The 26,955-nt window shown below is 46.2% G+C and overlaps 1 protein-coding gene across 2 annotated transcripts in view; it reads left to right on the forward strand.

Moving 5' to 3' along the window:
• CSMD2 (CUB and Sushi multiple domains 2) overlaps nt 1-26,955 on the forward strand; it is a 567,571-nt gene that overhangs the window by 521,004 nt on the left and 19,612 nt on the right. For both annotated transcript variants that reach the window (XM_038377510.2, XM_038377512.2), the window contains 7 exons: nt 1,014-1,187; nt 4,588-4,770; nt 15,756-15,932; nt 16,787-16,966; nt 19,807-19,980; nt 22,127-22,300; nt 26,437-26,510. In XM_038377510.2, coding sequence (XP_038233438.1) covers nt 1,014-1,187; nt 4,588-4,770; nt 15,756-15,932; nt 16,787-16,966; nt 19,807-19,980; nt 22,127-22,300; nt 26,437-26,510 — 1,136 coding nt within the window. The remainder of the gene's footprint in view (nt 1-1,013; nt 1,188-4,587; nt 4,771-15,755; nt 15,933-16,786; nt 16,967-19,806; nt 19,981-22,126; nt 22,301-26,436; nt 26,511-26,955) is intronic.

A 26,955-nucleotide genomic window follows, 5' to 3' on the forward strand; every position in this document is an offset into this window, starting at 1 on the left:
TATTAGCTATCAAACTCATTTCTTTTGCAAAAGTCACTGGTTTTAGTCACAGCTCTGTGTCAGTATCTTTCAGTGCCCACGTACTCTATATAAACATCCACACCCTTTTCTTTTACTTGAAGAATATATCATGCATTCCACCTACGCAGAAGGGGGAAATGCATCCATTGCTGATATATCCCTTCAGAAATTCTAATGGCATGTGGCCCTCACATAAAGACTCTTTTAGATCAGATCATATTTAATTGCCTTTACAGCTGTCAGCTTGTTTGTGAACAGCCAAGTTTCATCTACCCTAATAGCTAAGCTAAATAAGCCTATTGATTATTGTTAACAGTGTTTTTACTAGCAATCGTAGGGTGAGAGGTTCTTACAAGCTGCCAGAGTAATTTCATCAGGTGTGACATTGCATCTAATACGGCTATGTGTTGATAGAATCCCATACTGCCAAGGAATGTGTGTGCGTGTGTGTGTGTGTAAATATTCATTTTTAATAGGGGATGGATGTTCATGGGAATGTGCAAAGTGTATGCCTGGAAAATCCTTTTTTGCTTGTGCATTTGGGTATTTGCATGCACAGACCTGGGACAGCCCCTGTGCAAATGTTTACACGACCAGCCACAGTGAAATCCACCCCGGGGGCCAATGCCAGGTTTGTGCACCATTGAAACTCTATTTTAAGCGCCTCAATGGTGCATGACACTTGTGCCAGCTCCTCTGAGTAGGGAGTAAGGGTATGCAAGATTTCAATGGGCAGTTCATGCTAAGGTCACATAGGACCAGACCCTCAACTGGTGTAAATTGGTAAGGCTCTATTGAAGTCAGTGGAGCTATGCTGATTTACACCGAGGGATGTGGCCCATAACTGTTGATTGCTCTGTCTCTGCAAATTCCACTTTGTGAGTGCGAAAGGGGAGTGTTTTGCAGCTGCATCCATTGCACCTTCCTTTTGAACACTCGTCCCCTGCAGTTAAATAATAACACAAGCCATAATGTTGTTCTCTTTGTTTCAGTGGTTTCCTGTGGCCATCCTGGCTCCCCGCCCCACTCCCAGATCTCAGGCGATAGGTACACGGTAGGGTCTGTCGTCCGCTATAGCTGCCTGGGGAAGCGGAGTCTGATTGGCAACTCCACTCGCATGTGCCAGCTGGACGGGCACTGGAGTGGCTCCCTCCCTCACTGCTCAGGTGAGAAGGCCAGGAGACTTGGCCAGGGTTAGTGCGATGACCCTTTGCTTCTTCATAGGCCCACATAGGGGCAATCCACCACATTTCCACTCGGCCTCCAGCTGGAGAAGAGAAGTCATGAGGCCTCTCAGATCTATATTCTTCTGAACAAAGGAGGGATCTGGATCCTGCAGGACTTGGAAAGCCCAGCTGGAGCTCAGGGGTCCAGCCTCCAGCACCTTGGACAGTGGGTGCCAATAACGAGTAAACCTTTTCCTGTGGTCCAGAGTGAATAAATCATTGCAGCGAATGCCCTAAACATAACAAATAATACAGCAAAGTCAATACTGCAGCCTGCTCTTTGCTATTCAATGGATCCTGTTGTGCTTCTGTGAAGAGCATTGGTTTGGGGGAAGTTTCATACCCACAAATTGCTCCTCACAGTGTAACTTCAGATTCTCCCTTCCTCTCTCTTACATTCAGATAAGTCAGATGCTCCCATCTCAGGCTTCACACCTGGTCTGTTGCTTCATGCAGCAGCGCTGTCCCATGTGCCGCACGTCAGTTTGGATTTTGCACATATACATGGGATGTCCCGTATCCACGACAGGCAGGATAGACTCTCGGTAACTGATTTCCAAGTGCTCATCACCTGCAATCAGGGCCATATTTTCAAAAGAGCTTAGGTGTCAAAATAAGGGATAGATTTACAAGAACCCTCAGCTCCCATCTCAACACTTGCTGGCAGATTTTTTGAAGATCTGGCCACTCATCTTGGTGCCTCATGGAGAGCTGAGCTGTTCTGCAACTCTGGACCAGAGTGGGGTTTCTCCCCACCCCCCAAGCTAAGAAATGTCCTGATACGCAAACATCACATGTGATTATGAGAATCTGAGATAGGGCATCAGGGAGGGGGATCCATCCCTGTTCCAGTCTTGTCTCTCACCGACATCCAAGTCTCTTCAGTCACAAAATCAGCAGATTCCCTCCCCAATGGAACTGAAAAACTGCCCGAGCTGAGTAAAACCCCACTCCCACCCCATGCAGCCTTCCATCCCCTTGAGAGCAAGGCACCAAGGAGATGGGACTCTAGATGGAGCAGAAGCAATGGGAGCAAGTGGTTAATCTTTACTTATGCCACTTTAGACTTAGCAGCTCCACTTGACCAAGTTTAACCTGACTTAAAAGGGGAAAAATATTAAGAGGCAATTTCATCCTCTCTGAAGGACGTATCTACAGAACAATTGGTGATTTGCTTAGTGATTTATGGCCACTTGGAAAGTTTCTTCTTTCATTCATATCCATTTTTTTCAAAAGCCTTCAGCATTAGCCTAACTCTGCTCCTATTGAAACCAGTGGGGTGCCGGTGACTTCAGAGGGAGCAGTTAGGCCAGTGCCACCTGCTTTTGAAAACTCCACTCTCTGCCACAAACTCCAAACCACTTGGGACCTGATTTCCTCCCCGCTACCCCTGCCAGCTTCCTTGCACCCTATGTGAGTTGTTTCCAGCCCCGCAACATGGGCATGAAACATGACCACTGGTACGCGTCGGCCAACGATTCTGATTTGCTACTTTTTCCCACCAAACTCAACTTGAACTGGTGCAAATAAGGACCAAGGTGATAGGGAATCAGATCTTTTGTCTTGTGCCCTGTGCTTTAATAGTCAGCAATGCAAACACATCAGTTGAGGGCCTGATTCTCCATTGTCCAGCATGCCACCTCCAACCCCCTACACTGAAGGCAGCACAGGGCCATCTATGCCACCCCTACACTGCTCCTGCACTGGGGGGATTCTCCTCCAGGGCCATCCTTTACAGCCCAGAGTGATGCATAGAGGCCAGAATCCAGTCAAAGCTGTTTCCAATGGAAAGGGTTTTGCCATATGCAGGCAGCTTGTTAATTGCGACAGTGGCTTTAGCAAATCAGAGCAAGCCGTTTTGAAATAAGTTGCCCGCAGAGGAGAGCAGTGAGGCCAGAGAGAGGGATTCCCTTCACCCTTTTAAAAGCAAGTATTTTCCTGGATGACAAATGTCTTCATTACTTTTTACATCCGACATGATGCCACAAAGCTCATTACTGTAGCAAATCACAGAGGGCTTGGGAGCCAGGGGCTTCAGCTCTAAGTGTAGGAGTGAAATATTGCTCCCTGGATTAGGGCTGGTGTGTTTACAGTGATCCTTAGCAGAAAGAGCTAATAACAGACAGACTTAGCATGAGCCTGGGATGTGGGGAGACATGTTCTCAAAGAATCCTCGCAAGGCAACCTTTTCAGTGGCCTCTCTCTTCATGTCCCCCTAACTTTCCGCCAGCAGTGCCGGGCGTTAGCGATTTCTGCAAGCGGATGTTTCTTGGCTGGGTTCCTACCATGTCTGTGCTTCAAAGCCAAGAGCTCCTTGCTCTGCAAGGATAACGGGGTTGGGGCAGGAGACTTTGAGCATCTCATCATTTCTGCTTGGAGGGGAACCATCCACTTGACTGATGCTGGCAAAGAAACCTCTTGCTGCCTAAGCAGCTGCTGCAGAAAGTCTCTGCATCTGTCTAGGTTTCTTTCTGGAGATTCGGGAGTAATGGGACCTCTTTTGCAAGTGCTTAAAAAGCAATGAGCTTCCAAAGCCAGTAGACACATGGGATGAAATAACCATCTGTGCAGAAGGTCAGCACAAGGGCTAAATTCGGACTTTGCTGCCTTTCCACACGGGATGAATTTCACCCTCCCCACTTACTACAGTGATGCGTGCGGTATGATGAATGTACCATGCCAGGGCTGTAATGGCCAACATGTTTCAAGGCTTGGCTGACTTGTGGGAGAGCAGTTTTAGGCACCCCCTCTCCCCCCCGGCCACATCACTGATGGGCAAAAAGGGAACTTGGAGCTCACTGGCCTGCTATGTAATTCTGCTACATGGTCTCCAAGGGAGTCACCAGGAACAGAGGGGTGAAACTGAGGGAGAAAATTCAGACTGGCTATAAGAGAAAAAACAGTAGCTGTGTATAGTCTCCCAAGGGAAGGGTGGAAGCCTTATCATTTAGGGGTATTTAGAGCAAACCGACTGGGCAGAACGCTGGAAGACATCCGTCCCTGGGACGGCAGGGAGAGGGAGTGTATGGGTTAGTAGGTGGTTTTCCCCCTACCAAGAGAAATTCTATGGCCTGCGCTGTGAAGGAGATGAGGCTTAAAGATCACAGTTGTCTCTTCCCACCTTAAAATCTATGAGTCTCCAATAACTATGGTTTTATGATCCCAGTGGATAATTAGAAGGTTAATGAGAGGATGCAGGGTGTAGACTGGCTACTCTATGGTAGCTTCTTGTGTAGCACTGGTAACTCCTCTCTGCCACTGCGGGGAAGATGGGCCAGGACAGCCCCCTGCACTGCTGCCCCTGGCTGTTGCTGACAAAGTGTTTTTCTCCACTCAGCAGGAGGCAGCCAGGGAATGTGTGGTGACCCAGGGATCCCTTCGCACGGCATCAGGCTGGGCAATGAGTTTGATGTGGACAGCATGGTTCAGTTCAGCTGTGAACCAGGCTATACCCTCCGGGGTTCGTCGGAGAGGACCTGCCACGCCAACAGCTCCTGGAGTGGCACGCAGCCGGAGTGCGAAGGTACCGCTTCCCTCCTTACAGGCTGGTCTCTTCAGGGGAACAATTGAGGCTGCTCAATCATGGAGTACGCCACACCCCTTACATTGCCGGTGTGTGCCCCATGTACCACAACTCAGAGACAAGCACCGTGGTTGCCTCATCGGTGAGGCCTTGTGAGGGCTAGTCCTGATGGGTCCCAGTAACCACTCAGACACATGGCGAAGGGCCAGGGTATTTTACTAAGCATGGCAGGAAAGGGAAAGGTTACAAATACCCTAGGTACAGAGGCTGAAACAGTTACAGTTCAAAGTGAGCCATAGCAAGAAATGTCTGGGTCCTAGGAGCCATCCAATGTAGAGTCAGGGCCTAGAGTCTCAGGCGTCCTCTCCAATCCACTCTGTTCAAGCAAATAGGACCTTGTGGGTTTCCAGGTCAGACTCAGTTACTGTGTCTCACTGGGGCCTCTCTGCAGTGGTTCCCTGCCCAGCCGTTGCCACTGTGCAGTAAGGTCCCATACAGCCCTGCACCCCGCCATCATGTACGGCATTCACAGCCTGGTCCACACTTGGCTCTGTATCCTGTTCCTGGAGATTCCCCTTTGTATTCAGCTTCTCTGCAGCTCCCTGCCACCAGGCAGCCGCTGCTTCCAGACGGAGCCCAGTTACTTTCTGGTGCAGGACTTTTCCCCTCGCCTGGCCAGGAGATTGGGGATGTGCAGTAGGGAGGGGGCTCATGGGCATTGTAGTGCCCTACTTAGTGGAGCCATCACGGTAAGATAGTTAGGGCTGCCTCACACCCAGCCTTGCTGTGCAGGCAGGGCAAAAAGCATACCAAAGCCTCCCTTCCTCCCCTACTGGGGGGGGGGCGGGAGCACCCGGCTGCTCTAGTTGGCAGGAAACCACGAGGGGAACCTGTTTCATTAGCTTGCTCCAAGGTTTCCTGCCAATCTTTGAGGGGACAATGGTTGAGTAAGTTACATGACACACCAGTGCATAATGCAAATTAAAATCCAAATAAACATTTGTTTATTTTAAAAAATCCCTTTTATTTTGTTTGAAGAAAAAGAATAAAACCCCCTAATCCAACTTGATAAACCCCGGGCCAGCTCCTGCGAGCCACTCTGTTGCTATTACAGAAGTATTTAAAAATCAATCCACGAAAGAACAAAAACCCCAAACTAGGCAGGAAACCGATGAGCAAGGAGACCTGCGCAAGTCCTTCTCCTCAGCTGATTTGAAAGCCAAGAGCTCGGAGAGAGTTTGCAAATGAATTGGAAATTTATTCCAGATTGATGCAGCCCTTGATTGAAAACACCGCGTCACATTTATTAATATACTGACGCCTTGGGGCGGGAGGGGCATTATTTTTTCTTTCCCGTTTTTGTTTTTGTTTTTTTGGTGGAGGGGATCCGCAGGGGCTGTATATTAATATTGGAATAAATAACCTCTCAAATTCAAAAGGCACCAGGATGCAGTGGGGTTATTTTATTTTTGAATCACAGCTTCATGAGTAATAGTAACATTATTCCTATAATGTGGTGGTTTAGTGTTAGGCCCTCGCCGACCGAAATAGGCAAGTCATTCTCAGTGTTGAGTCGTGCGCTGTGTCTCTGCCGTTTGTATTCATGGCAAGGTGCAAACACGGTCAGGTATCCGTGGGGCTGTACTCTCCGAGTCTTAGATTCAACTTTCTGGAGCAGGGATTTCTATCTTTTTATTTTAATGTTGCGAGTACATTTAAGGCAGGCAGGAGTGAGGACTAACAGCATTGAGATGGCACAGGTAGGGTTATGCAAGCTCTTCACCTGCAGTTATTTCACATCTTCTTATTCCTGACCTGCAGCACAGCCAGCTATTCAAGACCCAGCCTCCCCCAACACCCTGAACCAACACAGCTCTACAAGAGCATCCCTGCCCTAATCTGAAGCATCCCTGGCTGTTCCAGTAAAGGTCTCGCCACATGCAACTTGCAGCCCCTCTGCCAGGCCAGTCTTGGACTCCCTAGTTCCCCTGCGCCGGCTACTCCAGACCTGTCTCCTGAGCAGACTGTCAGTGGTGCCAAATGGTGCAGGGGAAGGGCAAGGTGTTTGCAACATTGCCTGATCGGAGACTTAGGCCATTGGCTCACTGGTGCTTCAGACCTGAGTCAGGCTTGGAACCCAAGGTTTGAGAACTGAGCCAACAATGCTGACTCTGCTTCCCAGCCTGGCATACCCACGGCCACTGTGTATAGCCCCTGTGCATGATCATTTTTGCCCCACACCGCATGGTGGTGGGGTTTTACCAGCAGCGCTTGAATTATGGCTTGCCCTGGGCATGAGCATTTTAGAAGGTGTGGAAAGCAGGTGGCAAAGTCCTTTCTCCCATCCTCATGTGCCCCCACGGGGGGGGGGGGGGGCAGCCAGTGCAGCTGGCACAATTATCTACCCAGACAGGCATGTTTGGGCAGGATGGGGGCTGAGCCCTGACCCCAAACCACCAGGTTGCAATTGTGGGAAGAGCGCAGGCAAGTGAAACAAAACTTGTTCTTTGCTCTGTTTCTGCCAGTGTCCCTGAAGCCAGTAGGCCCTATCCAGGCATGGTGCCTGCCTCCATCATTGCTGCAGGTGCTGTCCCCCGCTCAGTACCCCCAAATCTCTCTGACCCCTAATCAGCTCTATATATTTTTAGCTAAGGATATACATGTAGTGGGTAAGGCCAAAGCTTTCAGTGCCTAATGGGGCGTGAATCCATATTTAAGCAGAAGCACTATACTGAACAGAACCTACAGGTGCTCAACTCCTCTGCAAGTCAGGCCTCTTATTTAGGTGCTTGACTTTAGTTCCCAAGGACCTGATTTGGCAATGCACATCCTTAACTTAGAGCATGTTCTTAAGACCTATTGGCGTCAATGGGACATAAACACGGACTTCCCTGCTTTATAGAAATGCGGTAGGTTTAAATGCATGGTTCAGTCCCTCTGATGTGCTTTAAAGTTAAGCATATGCTTAACTGCTTTGCTGCATTTTAGCCCAAACGTTGACCTTTGTGGCCAGCATACTCTACATGTCACTAACTGATTGGTCTGCTTTAGAAACCACACACAGTGCGGGGCTTTTTTAGCTTCTGCAGAATGTGATAATGGTTTCTCAGTAATTAACCAAGTTCCCAGACTAATGAAATCTTATTGAAAAGCTTGTTCCAACCCAGCCGCTCATATGTCTGTAGGTAATTGCAACTTCATCAAAGGCATAACTTTTGGATCGGGTTCAGCAGACCCTCTGTAAATAAGGCCAGGTCCAAGAAGAACTCCCAGAGTTGTCTTTTATTAGCAAAAAGATGAATTTTTTTTGGAGGAGAGGAGGGAGAATATCCCCAGCACCCAAGTTCCATATTTCCCGACTCGTTAAAACCTGGTGATTAAAGGTCTCCAAGGCGTGATCTGAATCAGAGTGATTAATATGTTCCATATCCCTAAATCAGGGCTAATCATATTTAAAAACCTGCTAAGTTGCATCTCCCCTTCCATATTTCTGAATTAGCCCATTTGAATGTATGGAAGTCTCCATGGGAACCCCATTCAGCATTGGAGTGGCAAAGCTCCAGCATGCCAACACAGCCATTCAACTCCTCTGTAGGGCATTGTCTGTCTCTGACTCACACCTCAGGCTCGGTGGCTAGGAACAGAAAGCATAATCAAGTCAAGCGGGGCCTGCAGGGCCTCAGTTTGACCCTGCCCAGCAAGTGAAAATCCTTCCCTTCTGTTAGCCGCGATGCAAAATGAGCGTGGAGGAGCTCTGTCCGTTCTTGAATAGACCAAGATCTATGGCACAAACAAAGCACTGTTGATTAATTGCCATCCTTGTTAATTTTGCCAGAAAGGCCAAGAAATGAAAGGGGGCAGAGATCAAGCTGCCATCTTGCCCCCTGCAAAGCAAGGTTGCGCTAGCTCACTACAGGCACTGCACTGGGCAGAATCTTCTGTTGCCACTGCCAAGTGGTGTGGGTGCAAGTTGTTTATAGTCCCTAAAGGCCCCAGCTGAGATCAGGACCCCATTGCACCAGGTGCTGAATGACACGTAATACAAGACAGTCCCTGCACTACAGGTCTTACCATCTAAATAGACCGGGCGGGGAAAAAGTGGGAAAACTGCAGCAGAAAGAGGCGATATCCCAGTCCGACAAAGCAGCTGAGCATGTGCTTCACTTTGAAGACCACAGAACTGAAACATGCGCTTAACTTAAAGTAAGTGTTTTGCTGAGTCAGGACCAAAGTGACTCACCCAAGGTCACAGAGAAGGAGTGTGGCAGAGCCAGGAACCGAATCCAGATCTTCTGAGTGCTCAGCTGGGTAAGGAAGAGGATTTATACTATCAAGCTGTCAGGTGCCTTTCACCTGTTCTAAAGTTCAAACAAACAGAGGAGGAATTATTTTTAAAAAATCCACGATCATTTTTTCATAAGGTACAAATGGATTGAAATCAAACGAGTCAATTATCGGTAGTGGCTAGAACTCCGCAGTGCTGCTGACTGTGTTAGACAGTAGAGGCAGCATCATTTCCAGTAAAACCAGCTCTCCAGGCTTTCTAAAATATCAGGTTTCAAGCCTCATTTAGCTTTAATTTCCAGCAAGTTTTAAAATGTAAATGCAAATTTACAGGCTCCCCTCCCTCCCCCTGCTTTTTTCACCATCCATCTCTCCATGCACAGCGCTAAGGAATGAGGGGGTGGGGGGAACAAAACAAAAAACACTTGCTCTCCTTCACAATAGACGCTGCAATTGCATTGTTAGTTGCCGTTAAGCTTTATAGTTTCTCCCCTTCCTTGAAAAGCTGAATGGAACATTTGCTTTTAGCGTATTTATTATCGCACCAGATGAATTAAACAAAATCCACAGCCAGAATGAGGCAGGACTCTCGCTGGTGTTTGCCAGTTTAAGTAAACAGAAATGTGTTTATTTTAATTGATCCCAATTTGACCACTGAGAATATTCTTGTAACAGGATATTTTTTCCCTCTGCATGTCAGGTGGAATGTAGGCTACTATTTAATTTAAACAGTATGTAAATTACCATCTGCAAAGTGAAGGCTTTAGGACTCCAAAGGCTCTCAGCTATGTGTTATTCCCACAGTGGATTTTGCCTGATGTGTCAGGCATTGTTAGGAGACCAATTCAGCCTGTCTGCTGAATGGCAGCAAGACCCAAAAGGACAATTCTGTCTGCTGTAAGGATTAGACTGTGGGGCATGTGTGGGACATTTTATTTACATGCTACCTAGACTGGAATCCTCTTTAGTAAACAGCTTTAATCTGTAGGAGAGGAGAAGAGAAGCTTTATTGCTCTTCCTGGAAGGAATTGCTGTGCTTCAAGTTTAACAATCATGGAGCCTTAAAATGCCACCAGTTCTGAAGGGGAAGAACCTTTTTAAAAAAAAATTAAAAAGAAACACCACTCCATGTAATTCAGTGGGATTCACCCTGCCGGGCAGATGGAATATTAAGAGCAGCACTGTAGGTAACGGTATGTAATGAGAACGCGTGCCCTAGAAGCCTCTGTAGTAAATAAATAATAATGTGGCCCCTTCTTCTGATACTTGTGATGCCCCTTAGGCCAAATGGTAGCTTGTGCCTGTGGCCTTGTAGCTTGGCTTCCCAGGGGAGGATAAATCAGCGACATGGTCTGAGTGTTATCTAAATGTAACTTGCTATGTTTAGGCACAGACTTCAGTCCTGAACTGAGATGGTCAAGCAGTCCACAGGACACTCCCTTCTTCTGGGAATCTCATCCCAACTCCCCTGTGTGACAGTGCTGTGATGGGCTGTCCCCCTTTGGATGCCACCTGATGTGCTGAGATACCACGGAGCCTGTCTGTTATGCCAACCTGGGCACCCTTTTTACCTGTCTTGCTGAGCCAAGCTAGTAAGCTTCCTCCAGCCCACACACAGGCAGGACCACACCAAACTGCAGAATGAAACAGACACTGGGATCAGTTCTGGGAAAGTTCAGCTTAAGTGACTTGCCCCAGCACTCAGGTGTCCACCTGCCTTGGAGTGAAGATCCAAAGATATATTATAAAATCTGCCACCTCCCTCCATGTGGAGGAAGGTATGCACAGCCTCTTATCTTCCCCACCCCCTTTAGTTATGAACTGTACACACAGCGTTATGTTATAAACAAGAAATACGTTTATTAACTACAAAAGGTGGATTTTAAATGGTTAAAGAGATAGCAAACAGAACAAAGCAGATTACTGAGCAAACAAACCAAAGTACGCAAACTAAGCTCAATATACTTAAGAAACAGGTTACAAAATGTAATTTCTTACCCTAAATATTATTTTAGGCGGTTGCAAAGTTTCTGTGGTTTCGAGTTCCAGTTATATTTCTTTTCAGACTGGACCCATCTCAGTCTGGACTCCCCCTCCCCGGCCTTCCCTTCAGGTGGCTTTAGCAGTCTTTCTTCTTGGGCAGACAGGCCATGGAGAGGAGGAGTCCTGTTTGCCTTCCTCCCCATCCTTAACTAGGATTTACATAAGATGGGAATCCTTTGTTTCCCAAACTTGACCTTCCTTCCCTTCCAATGGAAAGTCCCAGGTAATGTATAGTAGCAGGTGACAGGACCACCTGACCTAGTAGTGTCACAGTTATGTCCCTGGACATCTCCCAGGAGGTAGAGATATTAGTATCATCCTGGTTTTGTTGTTCCTTCCTGATGGCTCATCAAATTTGATGGCCTGTCATGTGGTGGGTGTCTTCCCAATACGCACCCAGTTGTAATTGTTACATAGTTCATATTCCTAACTTTAGATACCGAAATGATACATGCATACAAAATGGATAATCACATTAAGTAAATTATAACCTTTCCAATTATATTTTACAAGACCCATCTCGCATAAAATATGCCTGTTATGTCATATTCATATCATAAGCATATTTTCATAAAGAATATGGAGTTAAATATCACAAGCTCCACTTGGTGAAAACTTCTATGCCAATAACTGTTACTACTCACCTTCATTTGAAGTCACTCTTGATTAGTAGCCATCTTTATTTAATAACTGCAACTTGAATAGGTAGGAAGCCATGCAGGAAAGCAATCAAACTTGCCCTCGACTTAACAGCAACGAGTGAAAACAATTACATGCTGAAAGGATCTACAACTTCCAAACTACATCAGTGGGCAAATTTTCAGAAGAGCTCATGGCCAGATTTGCAAGTGCCCAGCTCCCAGCAGCTCCCATTGCTCCATTTACAGCCAGATTTTCAAAAGGTCTCTGCACCCAATGCATTGAGCTCTGTTGAAAACCTGAGCTGGTGCTGAGGGTTTTTTTTTTCATAATCCTGGTCCAGAGGTGTGTTACGGGGTCTGGCCACAGTCTGGTGCTTGTCTGTGTGTTGATCTGGATTCTCTAAGCTGCCCCGACTTCCTTCTGACTTTGCTGGCCAGTGCAGATAACTCATGTGGGAAATAAGGATGCTGCTTATGCTCTGTTACTGTCTTGTATAGGGACACAGCCAGGTTCACAACTGAGCTGCTGTCTCCCTGCATAATGGTATTAGCCACCCCATTAGTGAATCTCATGCACCACCACAAATGATAAAATCCCATTACTTCCCAAGCAATGCTTGCCTTCCTCATTGTAATTCTCGGCCTGATCTCCCCCCGGCACAGGGCTCTCTCCTTATCTTTAGCAGCAATGGTGATTACTTTTAACAGCCACATCTATCTTGTTGGCTTCAGAGGGACTCCATCATAATAATATAGGCACAAAATATAGGTGTGCTACGGAAACAAAAAATATGGGGTAAAGAGATTGACAACAATTAGTTATTAATAGAAATGTTTGCAATTAGACGTGTGTGTCTATATACATCGTTTTTAGTGGTAAGCATTCCACTGCATTGCTCATAAACCAGAGTGTGTTGTGCTAACTCTGGAATACAGTAAGGCTGTCTTAGTGGTTAGAGCAGGGGATCAGGAGTCAGGACTCCTGGGTTCTGTTCTCAGCTCTGCGAGCAGAAGGTGCCTAGTGGTTAGAGCAGAGAATGGGGAGTCAGCATTTCTGGGTTCAGTTTCCAGCTATTCCACAGAATCATTAGGTGATCTTGGCCAAATCATTTCATCTTGCCCTATCTGATTTTCCCATCTGTTAAAATCAGCATAATAATGCCTCCCTTGAGGGCATCATTCATTACTCATTTGAAAGTGCACTGAGACCCTGAGAGGAAAGGCGCTACAGAACAGCACGGTATCATTATTGCTTGAACCCGAAAGTGAAACTGACTAAACAGATCAATCTAATTTCACTTTCCACGGCTGAGGGGAAGTTCAAGAAAATAATCAGCATAAAGTGTGAAAAGTGAATTAGATCTTTAAATTCCTCTCCGTTTTGACAGTCTGACAAGCGGTTAGTAATGCAGGTGAAGATTTATAAACCCAGATTCAGAGCGGGAGTATGGCTGCTTCGCACCACACTCCTGGCAACAATCCAGCCACCGTAACAAGCCACAGGAGGCTCACCGCAGTTTAGGGAGATGGTGGTACAAAGCAATCACAACAGCTCCCCTTCCTGTCCCCAGTGTGAGGGTGTGACCAAGGGAAAGGGGGCAGGGCCATGGGTTCCCTACACCTTTGCACTCCTTAGTTGCAGCTAAGGATCTGACCCTTTTTGTTAAAATCTATCATTTTATATGGGTCTCATCCCTTGAAATATTTTCCAGTTAAAAAAGGAACAAGACCAACAGTTACAACCCGTGTATTTTGCTTGTCAAATTATTTTCTAGTTTGGGGGGGAGTGGGATTGATTTTGATATGTGTTTCCTCCAAACACCAATGCCGCTCACTTTTCTTCTGTCACTTGATCGTGCAAGGCGCTCTCAGCTCCCATTCATGCCATGGGAAATTCTTTACATGGATCATGGCTTGCTGGATTGGGCTCTGAGTTATTTTAAATATGACTTGCAAGTCTGAGCACTTGGCCATAAGTTTGAGGTCTCTTTCATATCCAGGGCAAAGCAGGCTTTTGGCAGACGTCCGATTGGAATTACTATTCTATATTCCCATGCTCGGCTGTGCTGTAACATTACACCGTTGTCATTCCTTTCCCATGGACACCTTTTCCGGAGTCACAATTCATTTTTGTAGAAGGGACTCTTTTAGGCTGTGTACATTTTGGTGTATGCGTACGTGAGGCAGGTCGGGGAGGGGAGAGAGAGGCATGGACACACAGTGAAATATTAATCCAGTGTTTTTCCTAAAGTGATAGAATCTGACTTTTATCCTCACATTTATTGGAAATGACACTGTGTATCATTGAGACTTTGGCTGCATGAGGAATCTGTAACTAGAGAGCACCCTGCATGATTTTCATGCCATGCAAAATGTCTGCACGCAGAAGCTGGAATGGTTATTCGTTTCTCCCTGTCAAACAGATACACATCCGACAAGCTCATATGTTAACCTGCTGTCAGCAAGCCAAGTAACAAGGAAGAAGGGGGCCTCTCCTTCCATTGAGCAGCTGTGCACGGTGCATTCACACCGTGACCCAAGTGAGAGTCATTTCCCTGTGCAGAGTGGCAGGCAATATTCCACTCCCACAAGTGTCTGGTGTGGGGGGCAGCGATAGAGCATGGAGACTTGGGGGCCTTGTTATTTCCAAACTGATGCTCTTGCAGCATGTGAGATGGTGCTGCATTGCCAGGGGAATTTCCTTGTCAAATAGTCAGAGACGAACGGTTTAAGCTTTTATTGATTCATGTGATTTTCTTTCATGTACTGTAATTCCACAGTAAATGAGGGCTGGATGCAATTATTGCAGGTACTTATTTTGCCATGACAGGGCTCTGCGTACTGCCATTCAGTTTGATGCCCTTTTACTGCAGTGTTACCAAGGCAGTTTAGACATAAAACCTGGGTGCTGACAAACCTATAATTGTATCCTTGCAATATTCCCCTCCAGCTGAAAGCATAATTGGATCTACGCAGGCAATAAGCAGGAGCGGCTGCCGTTATGGAAAGGAAGCTGTGTCCCCTGCTGCTTCGATTCCCTTGAAGTCTGCAAAGATAGACTTCCAAAGCAGATATGAGCCCCAGCTATGAAGCTCAGATCCCAAGAATGCAACTGTCTAAAGACGCTGGGACCTAAGGGTTTGGTTCAACTCATGAGAGAGACTTGAGGCCATCTGTGAAATTCAGAGCCAGATCAGGGTGCTGATTCCCAGGCCCAGATGTGTCATAATCTTGAGCTGCAAGAAGCATCTGAAGGGAAAACAAGGTGTCTCATGGCCCATGTCAGCCCCTCTATTGACACTAATGTGACAATCGTTGCCAGGTTCTCTGTTTGTGCAGCCACTTCTAGAAACTGGGCTGAACCCACCTTGTTTCACACAGCTCACTGAGCCATCATTCAATGGTCATCAGTTTTGGTCACTACCAATCTGGGTTTGAATTCAAATTAGCAATGAGAGACTCCAATAACCTGCTAGTTCTGACCTGTCTAGGTGCCATCTCCTCTTCCCCTGAGGTGCTTTATAAGAACTGCCTCCATCATTCAACCTAGAGCCCAGCTTTATCTCTTTGAGCTGCATGTCAGGTTGGGCTAATTTAATGGCTCGATCCTGCAGAGTGATCAGTATCCAGGGGCATAAAACCTGCACCTCTTTCAATTCAGTAGAGACCAGTAATCCAGAGGTTGCAGCCAGGGTGCATTCTTGAATCCCAGTGTGAAATCAATGGGTATGTGCCGGAGTATCTTGTGCGGGAGAAATTAGCTTCTGGTGCAGGAGAACTTCTCAGTCGCTTACCACGGAAGTCACACAGCATTGAGATGTGCTTCCTTGTGCTTTCCCAGGGCAAGGTGTATCCATTGCTCTTGGGAAACTTTACTTGCATTGGTAGGTACAGTTTTCACTCCAAAACAGCATGCAGTCCACTGATTAAATCCAGAGGTTTTTGCAGCTAAATTGCTTTCATTGAGACTAGGGTCGTCTTTAATTTTTTTCTAATTCTGCTATTTTGGCTTTTTAGTTATATCTTGTGGAAACCCAGGGACTCCAAGCAACGCACGAGTTGTATTTAATGATGGCTTGGTTTTCTCCAGCTCCATTATTTATCAGTGCCGGGAAGGCTATTATTCCACAGGAGTGTTGAGCAGGCACTGTACTGTCAATGGGACCTGGACAGGCAGCACTCCTGAGTGTACAGGTGAGCATCTGAGTGGATTCCTGGAAGACAAGGTCAATAACAAACATAAGGCACTGGTGCTAGGTTTTCAAAAAGTTCATGTGCCTCGAGTTTAAGACTTGCAGGCATCAGCATGCACATGTAAACCCATTGTGTTCAGAAGTGTCATAAAACTAGCTACTGCCAGTGGAAATAATTCTTAGGGCAAACGCCTTGAGGCCCCTGAGTGCCTCATGGAATACTGCAGCTTCAGGTGGTCTTTTCAGCTGAGCTACATGCTCTGCAGTCATAAATCTCATGACTAGACGTAAGCTCTACTACAGAGTAGTCCTGCCCTATGGTGTGTCAGCTCCCAGAACGTGCCCTGATTTGGCCATAGCCCAGAAGCTTTTGTTGAACATATAGTGTGTTCACTTAGGTCCTTAGAATGACGGATGAAAGGTGCTGCATGAGGCCAGGCCTGTGTTAAGGAAATGTATTCTCTCAGCAAACAACATACAGCATCTAGGACGAAAAGGGACAAGTCATGCGTAAAGGCATGTTAACTGGTTATGATTAAACCTCAGGGCCCCTGTAATGTGCTAATTAACACATCATTTTGCACAGTGCTAGGCCTTAGTGCCATTTGTTATCATTATTGTCCACTCCACTGAGCATGGGCAAAGTTTTCTGTACACACCTCTTCCAAACTTTGCCCTGGTTGATCCAGCTCCTTGGTTTGCGCTGTAGCCCATACATCTCGGTGGCTGATAGATCACGATCATCCATTGAAAGTCCGTGGGGACTGTGGGGTTTCTAGCCATTGCATATCCATATGCTTGAGACAGGCGACGTGCACCAGAAAAATTTAACCATTGCATCTTCTCCTTTCCCAGTGATAAACTGTGGGGATCCTGGTGTACCAGCCAATGGCTTTAGGCTGGGAAATGACTTTAACTACAATAAAACTGTAGTGTTTCAGTGCATACCTGGCTACGTGATGGAGTCGGACAGGGCGTCCTCTTTGATTTGCACAAAAGACCGAACCTGGAACGGCACCAAACCTGTCTGCAAGGGTGAGACCCCATTTACTATAAATGTCTGAGGATGTTAGGTTACAGGCCTCAAGGCTCCTGTAACTAATGATATCTTAGTAAGCTTTACTGCGAAAGTGCCCTACCGCTACATGGGGCCAGACTCTGAACTCTTTGCTCTTATTGATGAAGCAATTTTATGAGTAGTCATTGTAACTACTGGTGAGTAACTGGTCATCAGTGGGAGTTAAAGGGCTCATGCTCTGAACCATAGCAATTCCTGATTCATTCAAACAAATTATGCTGAGTAGGTCCAAAAATAATGACCATCTAACCTGTACTGTAGTTTGAAAGAGAGAAATACTCCTATATTTACCTTGCAGGGATACCGTTTACTCTGAAATTGCCCAGGCACTGTATGATACATCACATGCAGCCAAATAGTCACAAATAGGACATTCACTGGACTGCAGTTCAGCATGGCCAGTGAAGGTAAATCGTCTGCTTCCTAGGAGAACCTGGATCTGATTCTCCATTGGCCTGCACCAGGGCAAAGTGTTTCCATTCTGAGTTAGAAGCACATTGCTATTCCCTCGCCCTCACACACATCCTTTGCCCTGGTGTAAATGGCTGCAAATGGTTACTGCATGCAGCTCATTCTCCTTAGTGGAGGGAAACTTGGCATATTGTCACATTTGCCCTGTTAGTGTCACCAGACAGATAGCAGGAGGTCAAGATGCACAGAACACAGAAGGCTTGCAGGAGCATGTGCAATAAATGATTTTTAAAGGTAGCACCCACTCCGGCTCCTCTGGGCAGCCCAATTGTATGCATGATGTGCAGTAGGAGGGAAGATCGTCCCCAGCCTGGTTAAAAGTGGGCTACAGAGTCTATCGTTGTAAACATCCCAATGCACAAGAGGATCCAAAAGTAGCCACCACAGTGTGGAACCTGCACCATGGTTTAGAAGATATAAATAATCCATGCCTTTACCTTGTAGTGATATACTTTGAAATTACCCAGCCGCTGCAAAATGCTTGACCTGTGCAGTTTATGGTTTCTTAAGTATGACTTACTAATCCAGTTGCATGAATATCTCAGGTTCCAATAACTGTTGCATTACACTCGTAAGTACTTCTTGTAGAAATGATTGATTGTATTATAGCTCTGCCATGCTTAAAGTTCTGTTGAGCTGTGTATATACCCTAGTCTGCAGAGGAACTTTCACACTGGGGTAATCCATCCAGCCTACAGGAACTCAGATTTAAGAATCACATCATTTTCGTGTGTTTGCCATAGTTTCCTCTTTGCCACATTTACTAGTGATCAGAGGTGTTTGATGTTTAATGGTTTTTCACTCTGTCTTGACCCACTCTCAACACCTCGGTATTGCACAGAGCTGAGTACTAGCACACCCAAGGTTCCTTTGACAATCCCAGCCTAAATCTGCAACTCAGTATCTTTCAATCAACGTAACAGTCTGTGATGGTAGAGCTAATGCAAACCATTCTTAACAAATCTCAGAACCAGCCTGGCTTCCTTTTGGACATGTCATGGTTTGAAAGGGAGAGTTGAAGAACCTGTGTCCCCTATTAAAGATCAAAATGTGTCCAATTAAAAATTAAAAGTATGTATATATGAAAGCCACATTTTATTTGAAATCAAACATGGACAGCAAGTGCCCTCTAAAACAGAGCTTTCTCCTAACTGGGGTAGCCTCAAAGGGTCAGATTCTGATCCCATTTGCATCAGTGTAACTCTGGAGTAACCCCATTGACTTCAGTGGGATTATTGGGGATTTACATCATTGTAAAAGAAATGTTTCAGAGTAGCAGCCGTGTTAGTCTGTTTTCGCAAAAAGAAAAGGAGTACTTGTGGCACCTTAGAGACTAACAAATTTATTAGAGCATAAGCTTTCGTGAGCTACAGCTCAGAAATGTGAATCTCCCTCATTATGAATGGATGAAACACTTTGCATAAATATGCAAGTCTTCACCCCAAACTCAAATCAAACCTGAATGAAGCATTTTCTTCGGCCTCCCAAAAGGTCTGGAAAGCTTTTCTACCCCCTGCTTGTATTATTTTTTCAGTGCTGTGGTTGCCTCTGCTTCTCTGCTCAGAAGGCAGATGCACTGGGCATCTTGCAAGAGAGGCTGATTTCTTTGTCAGTGTTTTGCTGACCCAGGGGTGCCGACAAAATGTGAAGCAGCATCTGGATGCTTGTCTGATCTCAGTTGCAAAGTTCTTAAGGTCCACCTGTCAGAAATGCAGGTCACTTGGGATCTTCCATAAATACTTCACTCCCCTGCAAGGCTGGGAAGATAAATGCTTCCTTCTTTTTTGTTCTTGCCACTTTGAGCTAATGTAGCAAGAGCAAGAAACAATGTGGCTAGATTCTCACTTGGGAGCTACATTGATTTACGTGACCAGCTGAGAATCTGGCCTAGTGCTCATATGCACTTGAAAGCACAGTATTATAAAACTTTCCAGCCAGGCAAAATTCAACCTAGTTGTTGAGTTAATCACTAACTTGAAACTCATCTAGGTTTTCCAAAATCTATGAAACTTCTGGAGAACGTGGGGTGATGTTCCAACTAAGCTGGAATCAGATTCATAATCTTAGGTGGAAACTAGCAAAAGCCTGGTGATCTGACTGTGAGGTTTGGGATTTGATTGACCCTAAAACTCAAAGCAAAATCCCAGGATTCATAAACACACATGCATATAACAGAAAGTTTGTACAGACCCCCCTATAGCTAAATTCCCTGTGATGCATTCAGTTCACAGGAAATAACTTTGATCCTATGTGGATTTGTTTGTTTATCGAAATAAATACTCTGAGAAGTCATTCGAACTGAATATGCTTTTTGTTTGCTGCTCAGCTATCACCTGTAAATCCCCACAAGTCATCCCCAATGGGAAAGTCGTTGGCTCAGATTTCAGCTGGGGCTCAAGCGTGAGCTATGCCTGCCTGGAAGGATACCAGCTCTCACTACCTGCTGTCCTGACTTGTGAAGGGAATGGGACGTGGACTGGAGAACTGCCACAGTGTTTTCGTAAGCAGACATCCATATGTATTCATGTGCAAATGGGATGGAGCGCTAGCCTTAAAGTCCAACCCCCCTGTTCCCCACCACCTCCAAAGGATTAGTCTTTCTTGATCCAATTAATGGTCTGTCCAACCTAGTATCTTCTCTCGAGCAATGTCTGGTACCAGACGTTTGAGAGAGAGGTATGAAATCTCAATAATGGACAATTATGGCATAACCTGCCCATAGGAGAAGTTTTTTCCCACTCATACACAATTAGTGATAGACTTATTCCCCCAACCTTTAGATAGCATGATGGCTCATGGATGCACCCACAGTAGCAGGAAATATTTTGGATTAAAGGCAAAACACTTTTCTACAAAGCATAACCTTGGCTGCTGGTCTGGAAATTGCCTGGTGCATAAGAGTTAATTGCACCTCGGAAGGAGATATTAGAGATAGTGACCCAGTTGTTAATACCATCCATTAAAGGTGTGCCTGGTGGGAGATGAAACTCATGGTGGGATTTTATACATTGTTTCTCAAATAATGGGAATTAGCTATTGCCATAGATCAGGACGTGGGTGGTCAGACCTAGCGGTGAGAGCAGGAGTCTGATGCCAGGAACCGGAGGTCAGAGGCAAAGTTAAGAACCAAGCCAAGGATCGGAGCCGGAATCAGTAGCAGGGAGGTGGTGTAGAAGCAGGGATCTGGAACAAGCAAGTAGGTCAAGAACACAACCGGAAGTCAGGAATCAGGAAAAAGGCAGGTCTCAGGAGTCAGGCAAGAAGACAGGAGTCCAATGTTGCAACCAGCCAAGGATTCAAATAGTTACTCAGACAACTTACTGTGCCTCCTTCTGACTTAAATAATGAGTCTGAGCCAATCAAAGAGGCAAGTTGGGAGCTTTGTGGGCGGTGCCTAAGATGACCTAGGTAGGGTTCACCAGCCCAAACTCCCGGTTAGTACCAGTGAGCTGGTGGGTGGTGGCTGTGGTCTGAGGACTGTTTGGGGACCCAGGCTTGAGACCCTCTCCCCGAATCCCTCACAGCTATGTCTGTGCCTCACTGGGAAATCCTTGTCCCATCCTCACAAGACAAGGACTTCCCAATGGGGCATTAAACATTCATATAGGTTTGGAGACCTAACTCCAGTGATTCTTGACCCCAGGTGAAATCCTGACCCAAATGAGATCAATGGGAATTTTACCACTGACTTCAGTGAGGCAAGGGTGTCACCCCATCGGGACAGAGTTGGATGGCAGCATGCTGGCAAAAAGGAAGAAGTGTAGTGCTCTGAATGATAGGGCCAGGATTTTTGGGTGCTCTCCCCATCCCTGCCACTGGCTTGCTCTGCAAGTTAACCAACTGCTGTGTGCCTCAGTTTCCCCTACTGTGGCAACATGGAGACACTCATCACCACCTTAGAGGAGTGGTATGAAGATAATCGATCAGGACCCAGCTTTCCAAGCGCTTAGCATGCAAAACGGGGGCCAGATTTTCAAAAGACCCCAGCACCCATCATGCACCCAATGCACTGAGCTCTTCTGAAAGTCTGGCCCCTGTGGCGTGCGAAGGCCTTGTATGAAAAGAGCCCCGTAGTGTTACAGCAAGCCTTGGAATGTGCAGCAAAGGCAGGGCCCTGTGGCTGGATGAAAACCTGTGTGCGTGATTCAACACAGATTAGTGAAACAGCTCATAATGATAAAGCCGGGTTTTAGCTTTGAGTATTTGGCAGCTGCACAATAGCCATTTTCATATGAAACAGCACAAAGACCTGACCACGTTCCTTACACCTTTCCCCGGCTGTTATATAATTAACGGGCTTTACATGTGACATGGCTCTGCATAGCAATTTGACATTGTGCAATTAAAGATACAGTCAAAGTTAAGCACACCATTGTGCAGAAAAAAGACCAAAAAAAAAAAAAGGATCCAAACCGTCTGTTCCTCTTCCCTGCCAGGAGATGTTGGAAAGTGAAAGTTAATTAAACAGTAATTGACAAAAAGACAGAAGTGAGCAGAAAGCAGCCAGCGAACCTTCTGCCACTAGTAATTTCCTGAGCCATTGCAGCGCTTGAAAGCCGGGGTTGGGAGATTTTGGCCAATAGAATTGTCTTTAACCCATTAACACTATTCATCGCCATCCTCTGACTACCCTTTGGCTTTTCTAGCTGTGTTTTGTGGTGATCCCGGGACACCAGCTCAGGGCAGGAGAGAAGACAGAGGATTCACTTACCGCTCATCGGTTTCATTCTCCTGCCTGTCCCCACTGGTGCTGGTGGGCTCAGCTCGGAGGTTCTGTCAGTCTGATGGGACATGGAGTGGAACCCAGCCCAGCTGCATAGGTAAGGGGGCATCCTGAATCTGACTTCTCATTCCTTCCCTTCCCTCATCAATCTATTCAGTTTCTCTTCCACAATTTCTCCTACCCCCTTTCATCTACTTACTCAGCCCTGTCCCCTGTGGTTAGAGCTGGAGGAAGACAGTGGATCTTCTGCAGAGAAGACCAGCACATGGCAAACTCGCCTTCCTTCTGCTAACTTGTCAGACCCTCCTCTCCATTAAATCTCAGAACAGATCTGGGTGTGGGCTCACCTCATTTGCAAGCTTCCCAGGCCCCAGATGCTTGCTCTGCCTATTGGCCATCCACACCGTCCGTCCGTATTTCATGGCAAAGTCCCAGTCCCTGGAACCTGTGGGAGATTTTTGCTGTTGGGACCCAGGGCCACATTTCCAGAAGTTCTCAGCACCCACAACTGGGGCCAAATTGTCACAAGAGCTCCTGGTGGAACAAAGTAAAGTGCAGCGTGTGTGTCCTCTGTAACATGCTGCATTTGAATGGGACCCAAAATGGCAGCTGCTCCCAGCAGAACAGGAGACCTCTGGAAAGGCAAAGGTGCTGTCCATAGAATACACAGCCAAGTATTGACTTGGATACAAATCCCCATATCCCTCACATATTCCTTGTCTGTCACGTCTCAGTGGTTTCTAAGGCCCCACAAAAGCTCAGAGCAGTACATAATCACTAGTAGTCGTACCATTCTCATCCGTTTCTAGCTTCGGTATTTGATTTGGGCCTCTGTGGCAATGAATTCCACGGGCTGATGACATGCCGTCTATCCCTCTAACTTGTCCATCTAACTATTCATTTCTAATGCCACGATCACCTTATTATCCGGGCACCAAGAACAAAGAAGCTGCATTATTCTAAATTTACCTGCCATCAATCACATCCTTGGTCTCATATGTGGGATGGTGTGATGAGGAAAGACTAATCAGATTTCATTCGACCATTCATGATGTTCAATCTAGCAAGTTAGCCAAGTACACATGTACCATTAGCTATGCATGTAGGCATTTAACTACCACAGTTGGGTTCGCTTCCAATGTTTCATCACTTCTCCACGAGTCCATATTCAGGGCCCTGTAATATACACTCAGGATGTGGCATCCACACTTCTGGAAGAGTGTAGCATTGAAGAGCACAATAACAGTCGTTTGAATTGCCAAAGAAATTTACTTTCATACTTCAAGTTTGTCTCCCTAGTACAAATCACAGGAAGGGAAAAAACTTGTCAGCCTGTGAAAACCTTGATCCAACATGTCTATTTCCAGTCCAGGCAGCCGATAAAAAAGCATTATTTATTCAGATCCCATCTGATCTTGAGGTTCGTTAGATGGCCGGGCTGTCAGGTCCCAAAATACAGCCTGGAGATCCAGATTTAATACACCTCACCTGGCGTGATCCGTCAGCCCCCACCTCATCTGTGGGATGGGACTTCATTTTAGTTAGTTAGTTAGTTAGTGAGTTTAGACACTCTGATTTATCTGGGGGGCCTCCATCAGATGTCATGGAAACCGCACTGGTGATAAATGACAAAAGGTCAGCAGAGCTGAATAAGTGAAATGAATTAGCTTGTGTGTTGCAGCCCCAAATTGGCTGCACTCTGTATCCCTTGTTTACTGACTCAGTGCAGTTCCCAAGGACCCTGTGGAGAGCTCAGGGAAGCATGTAAGGATGCTTTATGGAGAGGCTGATTAGTCAGGTCATAAGGAATAAAAATCCGGGCCTGTTAGTTACAGCATTGGTGTGCCCTTTTCCCCTTAACTGCCATGAGGAGAGGAAGTGATCTCTGCTCCTGCTGTGTGTTTGATTGTGAGGGCTTTTCTCACTGTGTGTGTTTCCTATGTCTGGATACATCCGATTCATTTGAGTCTCTTATTAGCTAAGGGAAAGAGTTACCAGGGAAGGTTTGATCCTGTTCAGTGCGGTGGAGAGTGCTTCACATAGCAGCTCAGTGTAAACCGGCATGAAGAACAGGCTTGTGGCCACAGGAGACCCCGATCCGGCATTGTGGAGAGTCTGCATGCACTCCCATTGTCTGTTGACATCTGCCAGTCCTGTGCATTTATACCAGGCCCCTCACCAAACTGTCTGAGCCCCTACTAGTGCTAGTGTTGCTAATGTCACAATCACACTCCCTCTTTTTATCCTGTGCTCTTGCACATGAGGGACCCAGCACCCAGGGAGCTTGTGACTTACTTCTGCTCTGTGCACACGGCTATGGCTAGTGTTTAAACTTCGGTGCATCTGTGCACTGCCTGTTCCTGCTGAGCCCAGCTCAAGGACTCGGGATCAAAGCCTGAATGCAGTGCCCATGTACATTGCCCATAGCCAGGTCACCTACTGATCCATCCATAGCCACTGTTCTCAGCCCATTGCTGGGCAGAGTCTTAGTCAGAGCTGCTCCTCCTGTTCCAAACATTTCGCCCATTCTCAGCCCACTGCAGGAGAGGGGGCTTTCCAGCTTCACTCTGCGCTATCAAGCTCATAGGTTCACAAAAGCACACAGAGTTTGCAAGGAAATGGCACTTTGTCAGCCCATACTGCTTCCCCAATGGATCCAGCAGGGGACTGTCCATCCTCAGTATCTTTGCTTGTGTGTTTGGTCGGTTTGTTTTTTCATCTCCCAATCAGCCTTGCTGCTGCTACCTATCAGGCAGGGATTACAACTTCTTTGATCAGTTTGGAACTCGAGGACAAACTTGATACATTTCTGCTTTCATTCAACTGATTCACAGCTCTTGTCTTCGCACTGGAAGAAGAAAGTGATATATGCTGTAATGGCAACGGCAGGTATTTCTCCTGACTTGCATGTATCCATCTTCTGATGGATTGAGACCAAACTAGGCATAAAGAGAGATTATATATCTGAGATGCATTAACATCTCCAGTCACCATCAATCACCATGAAATAGCAGGGTTCTGAGATGAGCGTTTGGTGACAGAGGCAGCCAAGCGGAATCCTGATGGAAAACCACACCGAGTAACTTTCATAACATTGCTTGTCCCCCGCAGCAAGGCAGAGAAGATATAAAGGGAGCTAGCACCTCTCATAGGCGAAAACCAAAAGATCATGTCAGAGCACAATTGTGTTGCCCATGGGTGACCCAGTACCATAATAACTGTAGCACAGATGGGACTTACATGACAAGACTGGGACCTGTTTCACTGCAGATTATTGTAGCAGAATCCAGCTATTCCAGGGCCGTGCATGGAACTTGGAATCTAACCACTCTATTATTCCCTGTGTAAACCCTGCCTGGAGCATTAGAAAATGAGATTGAACAACTCTGTTGATAGAGAGAAAATGACCAATAAACCAAGAGGCTGCACATCAATGCGCAAAGTGACAACGTCTCGGCATCGTCCAAAAGGCCTGGGAAGGGGTTTTGTAATACTTGAAATACCCAGATGGGGGAGACATTACCAATATGCCCATCCCGCCCAGACAGTGATAATGAAACAGACTGTTAGACATTCCTTAGTGCCAGGTGCAGCTGGGGGAACTGTCTGTGTCTCTCAATTAAGACTGTGGGTTGGGTCCTGCTTACTCATGGGTTTAAAGACACTCTCTAGAGGTGGTTGAAAAATGGGATTTGGGGGAGGATTTTTTACCCCAAAAAAATGGTTCCTGTTTTAAGTTACTAAATTTTTCCAACCACTCTTACACTTTCCTCAACTACGGCCAGGTGAATTAGGAACCCCTGCTGCAGCTTTGGTGCATGCTTTTGGAATGCACCCAGGCCAGCCTGGGATGCCACAGTACCTGCTCCTGCACGGATCCCAGGTCTAATAATATATTGAATTAACTGTTGCGAATGGTGTGTAGAACTGGAAAAGGGAGGGAAATATACCTCACTGGTGGATTTTTGTCTTGTTTGTTTTTCCCTGAGGGGTGCAGTGCTTCCCGTTACACTGTGTTGGACCCACCACAGACTAAGAGACAGAAATAGCTGTTTAATTCTCTCTGATGGTACATATTGGTTCTGTCGCAAAATACATAAGTCCCACATGAAAAGGAAAGTGAAACAGCTGTAGAGCAAGCCAGGAGGATGCGTAGCTCTGGAATGGATTTCACTAACACCCTCCGTGTCTGAGTCCTTTTAATATTGTGTGTTCATTTTTTTTCTATTTAAGATCCAACTCTCACTACATGTGCAGACCCTGGTGTGCCACTCTTTGGAATGCGGAACAATTCCCAAGGTTATCAGGTAATGTAATTACCATCATATTCCCATGTCACTTTCTCCATTACACAAGTACAAGTTGTGTAGACTCTGCAACCTGTACTGTTGTCGGTTAGCGCTGACTTGCTCAAGAAGTCCCTGGGATCTCAATTAGACTTCACGCATATGGGCTCTTGCCAGAGTGTGCAATGATTCCACAGCGAACCTTCAGTGTGTTTAAGTATTAGATTTATGCTGTTAATTACGCTGCTAACTAAGATTTATTATTAGTGGAATTAGTATTAGCATTGCATGCCCTGTTTCCCTTACTTTTAAATCCAAATCACTTAAGTGGCTTTACTAATCTCAGGCTTGATGGGGGAAGAAATCAATGTAAAGTCATGGAGAGATCCCCTCCATGTTCCACCTGTGCATTCCCATCCTGTGTTTTACACAAGACACCTTACATGCTAGGGTGGGATATGAGGAG

The sequence above is a fragment of the Dermochelys coriacea genome, chromosome 19, assembly GCF_009764565.3.
Source record: "Dermochelys coriacea isolate rDerCor1 chromosome 19, rDerCor1.pri.v4, whole genome shotgun sequence".
NCBI lineage: Eukaryota > Metazoa > Chordata > Testudines > Dermochelyidae > Dermochelys > Dermochelys coriacea.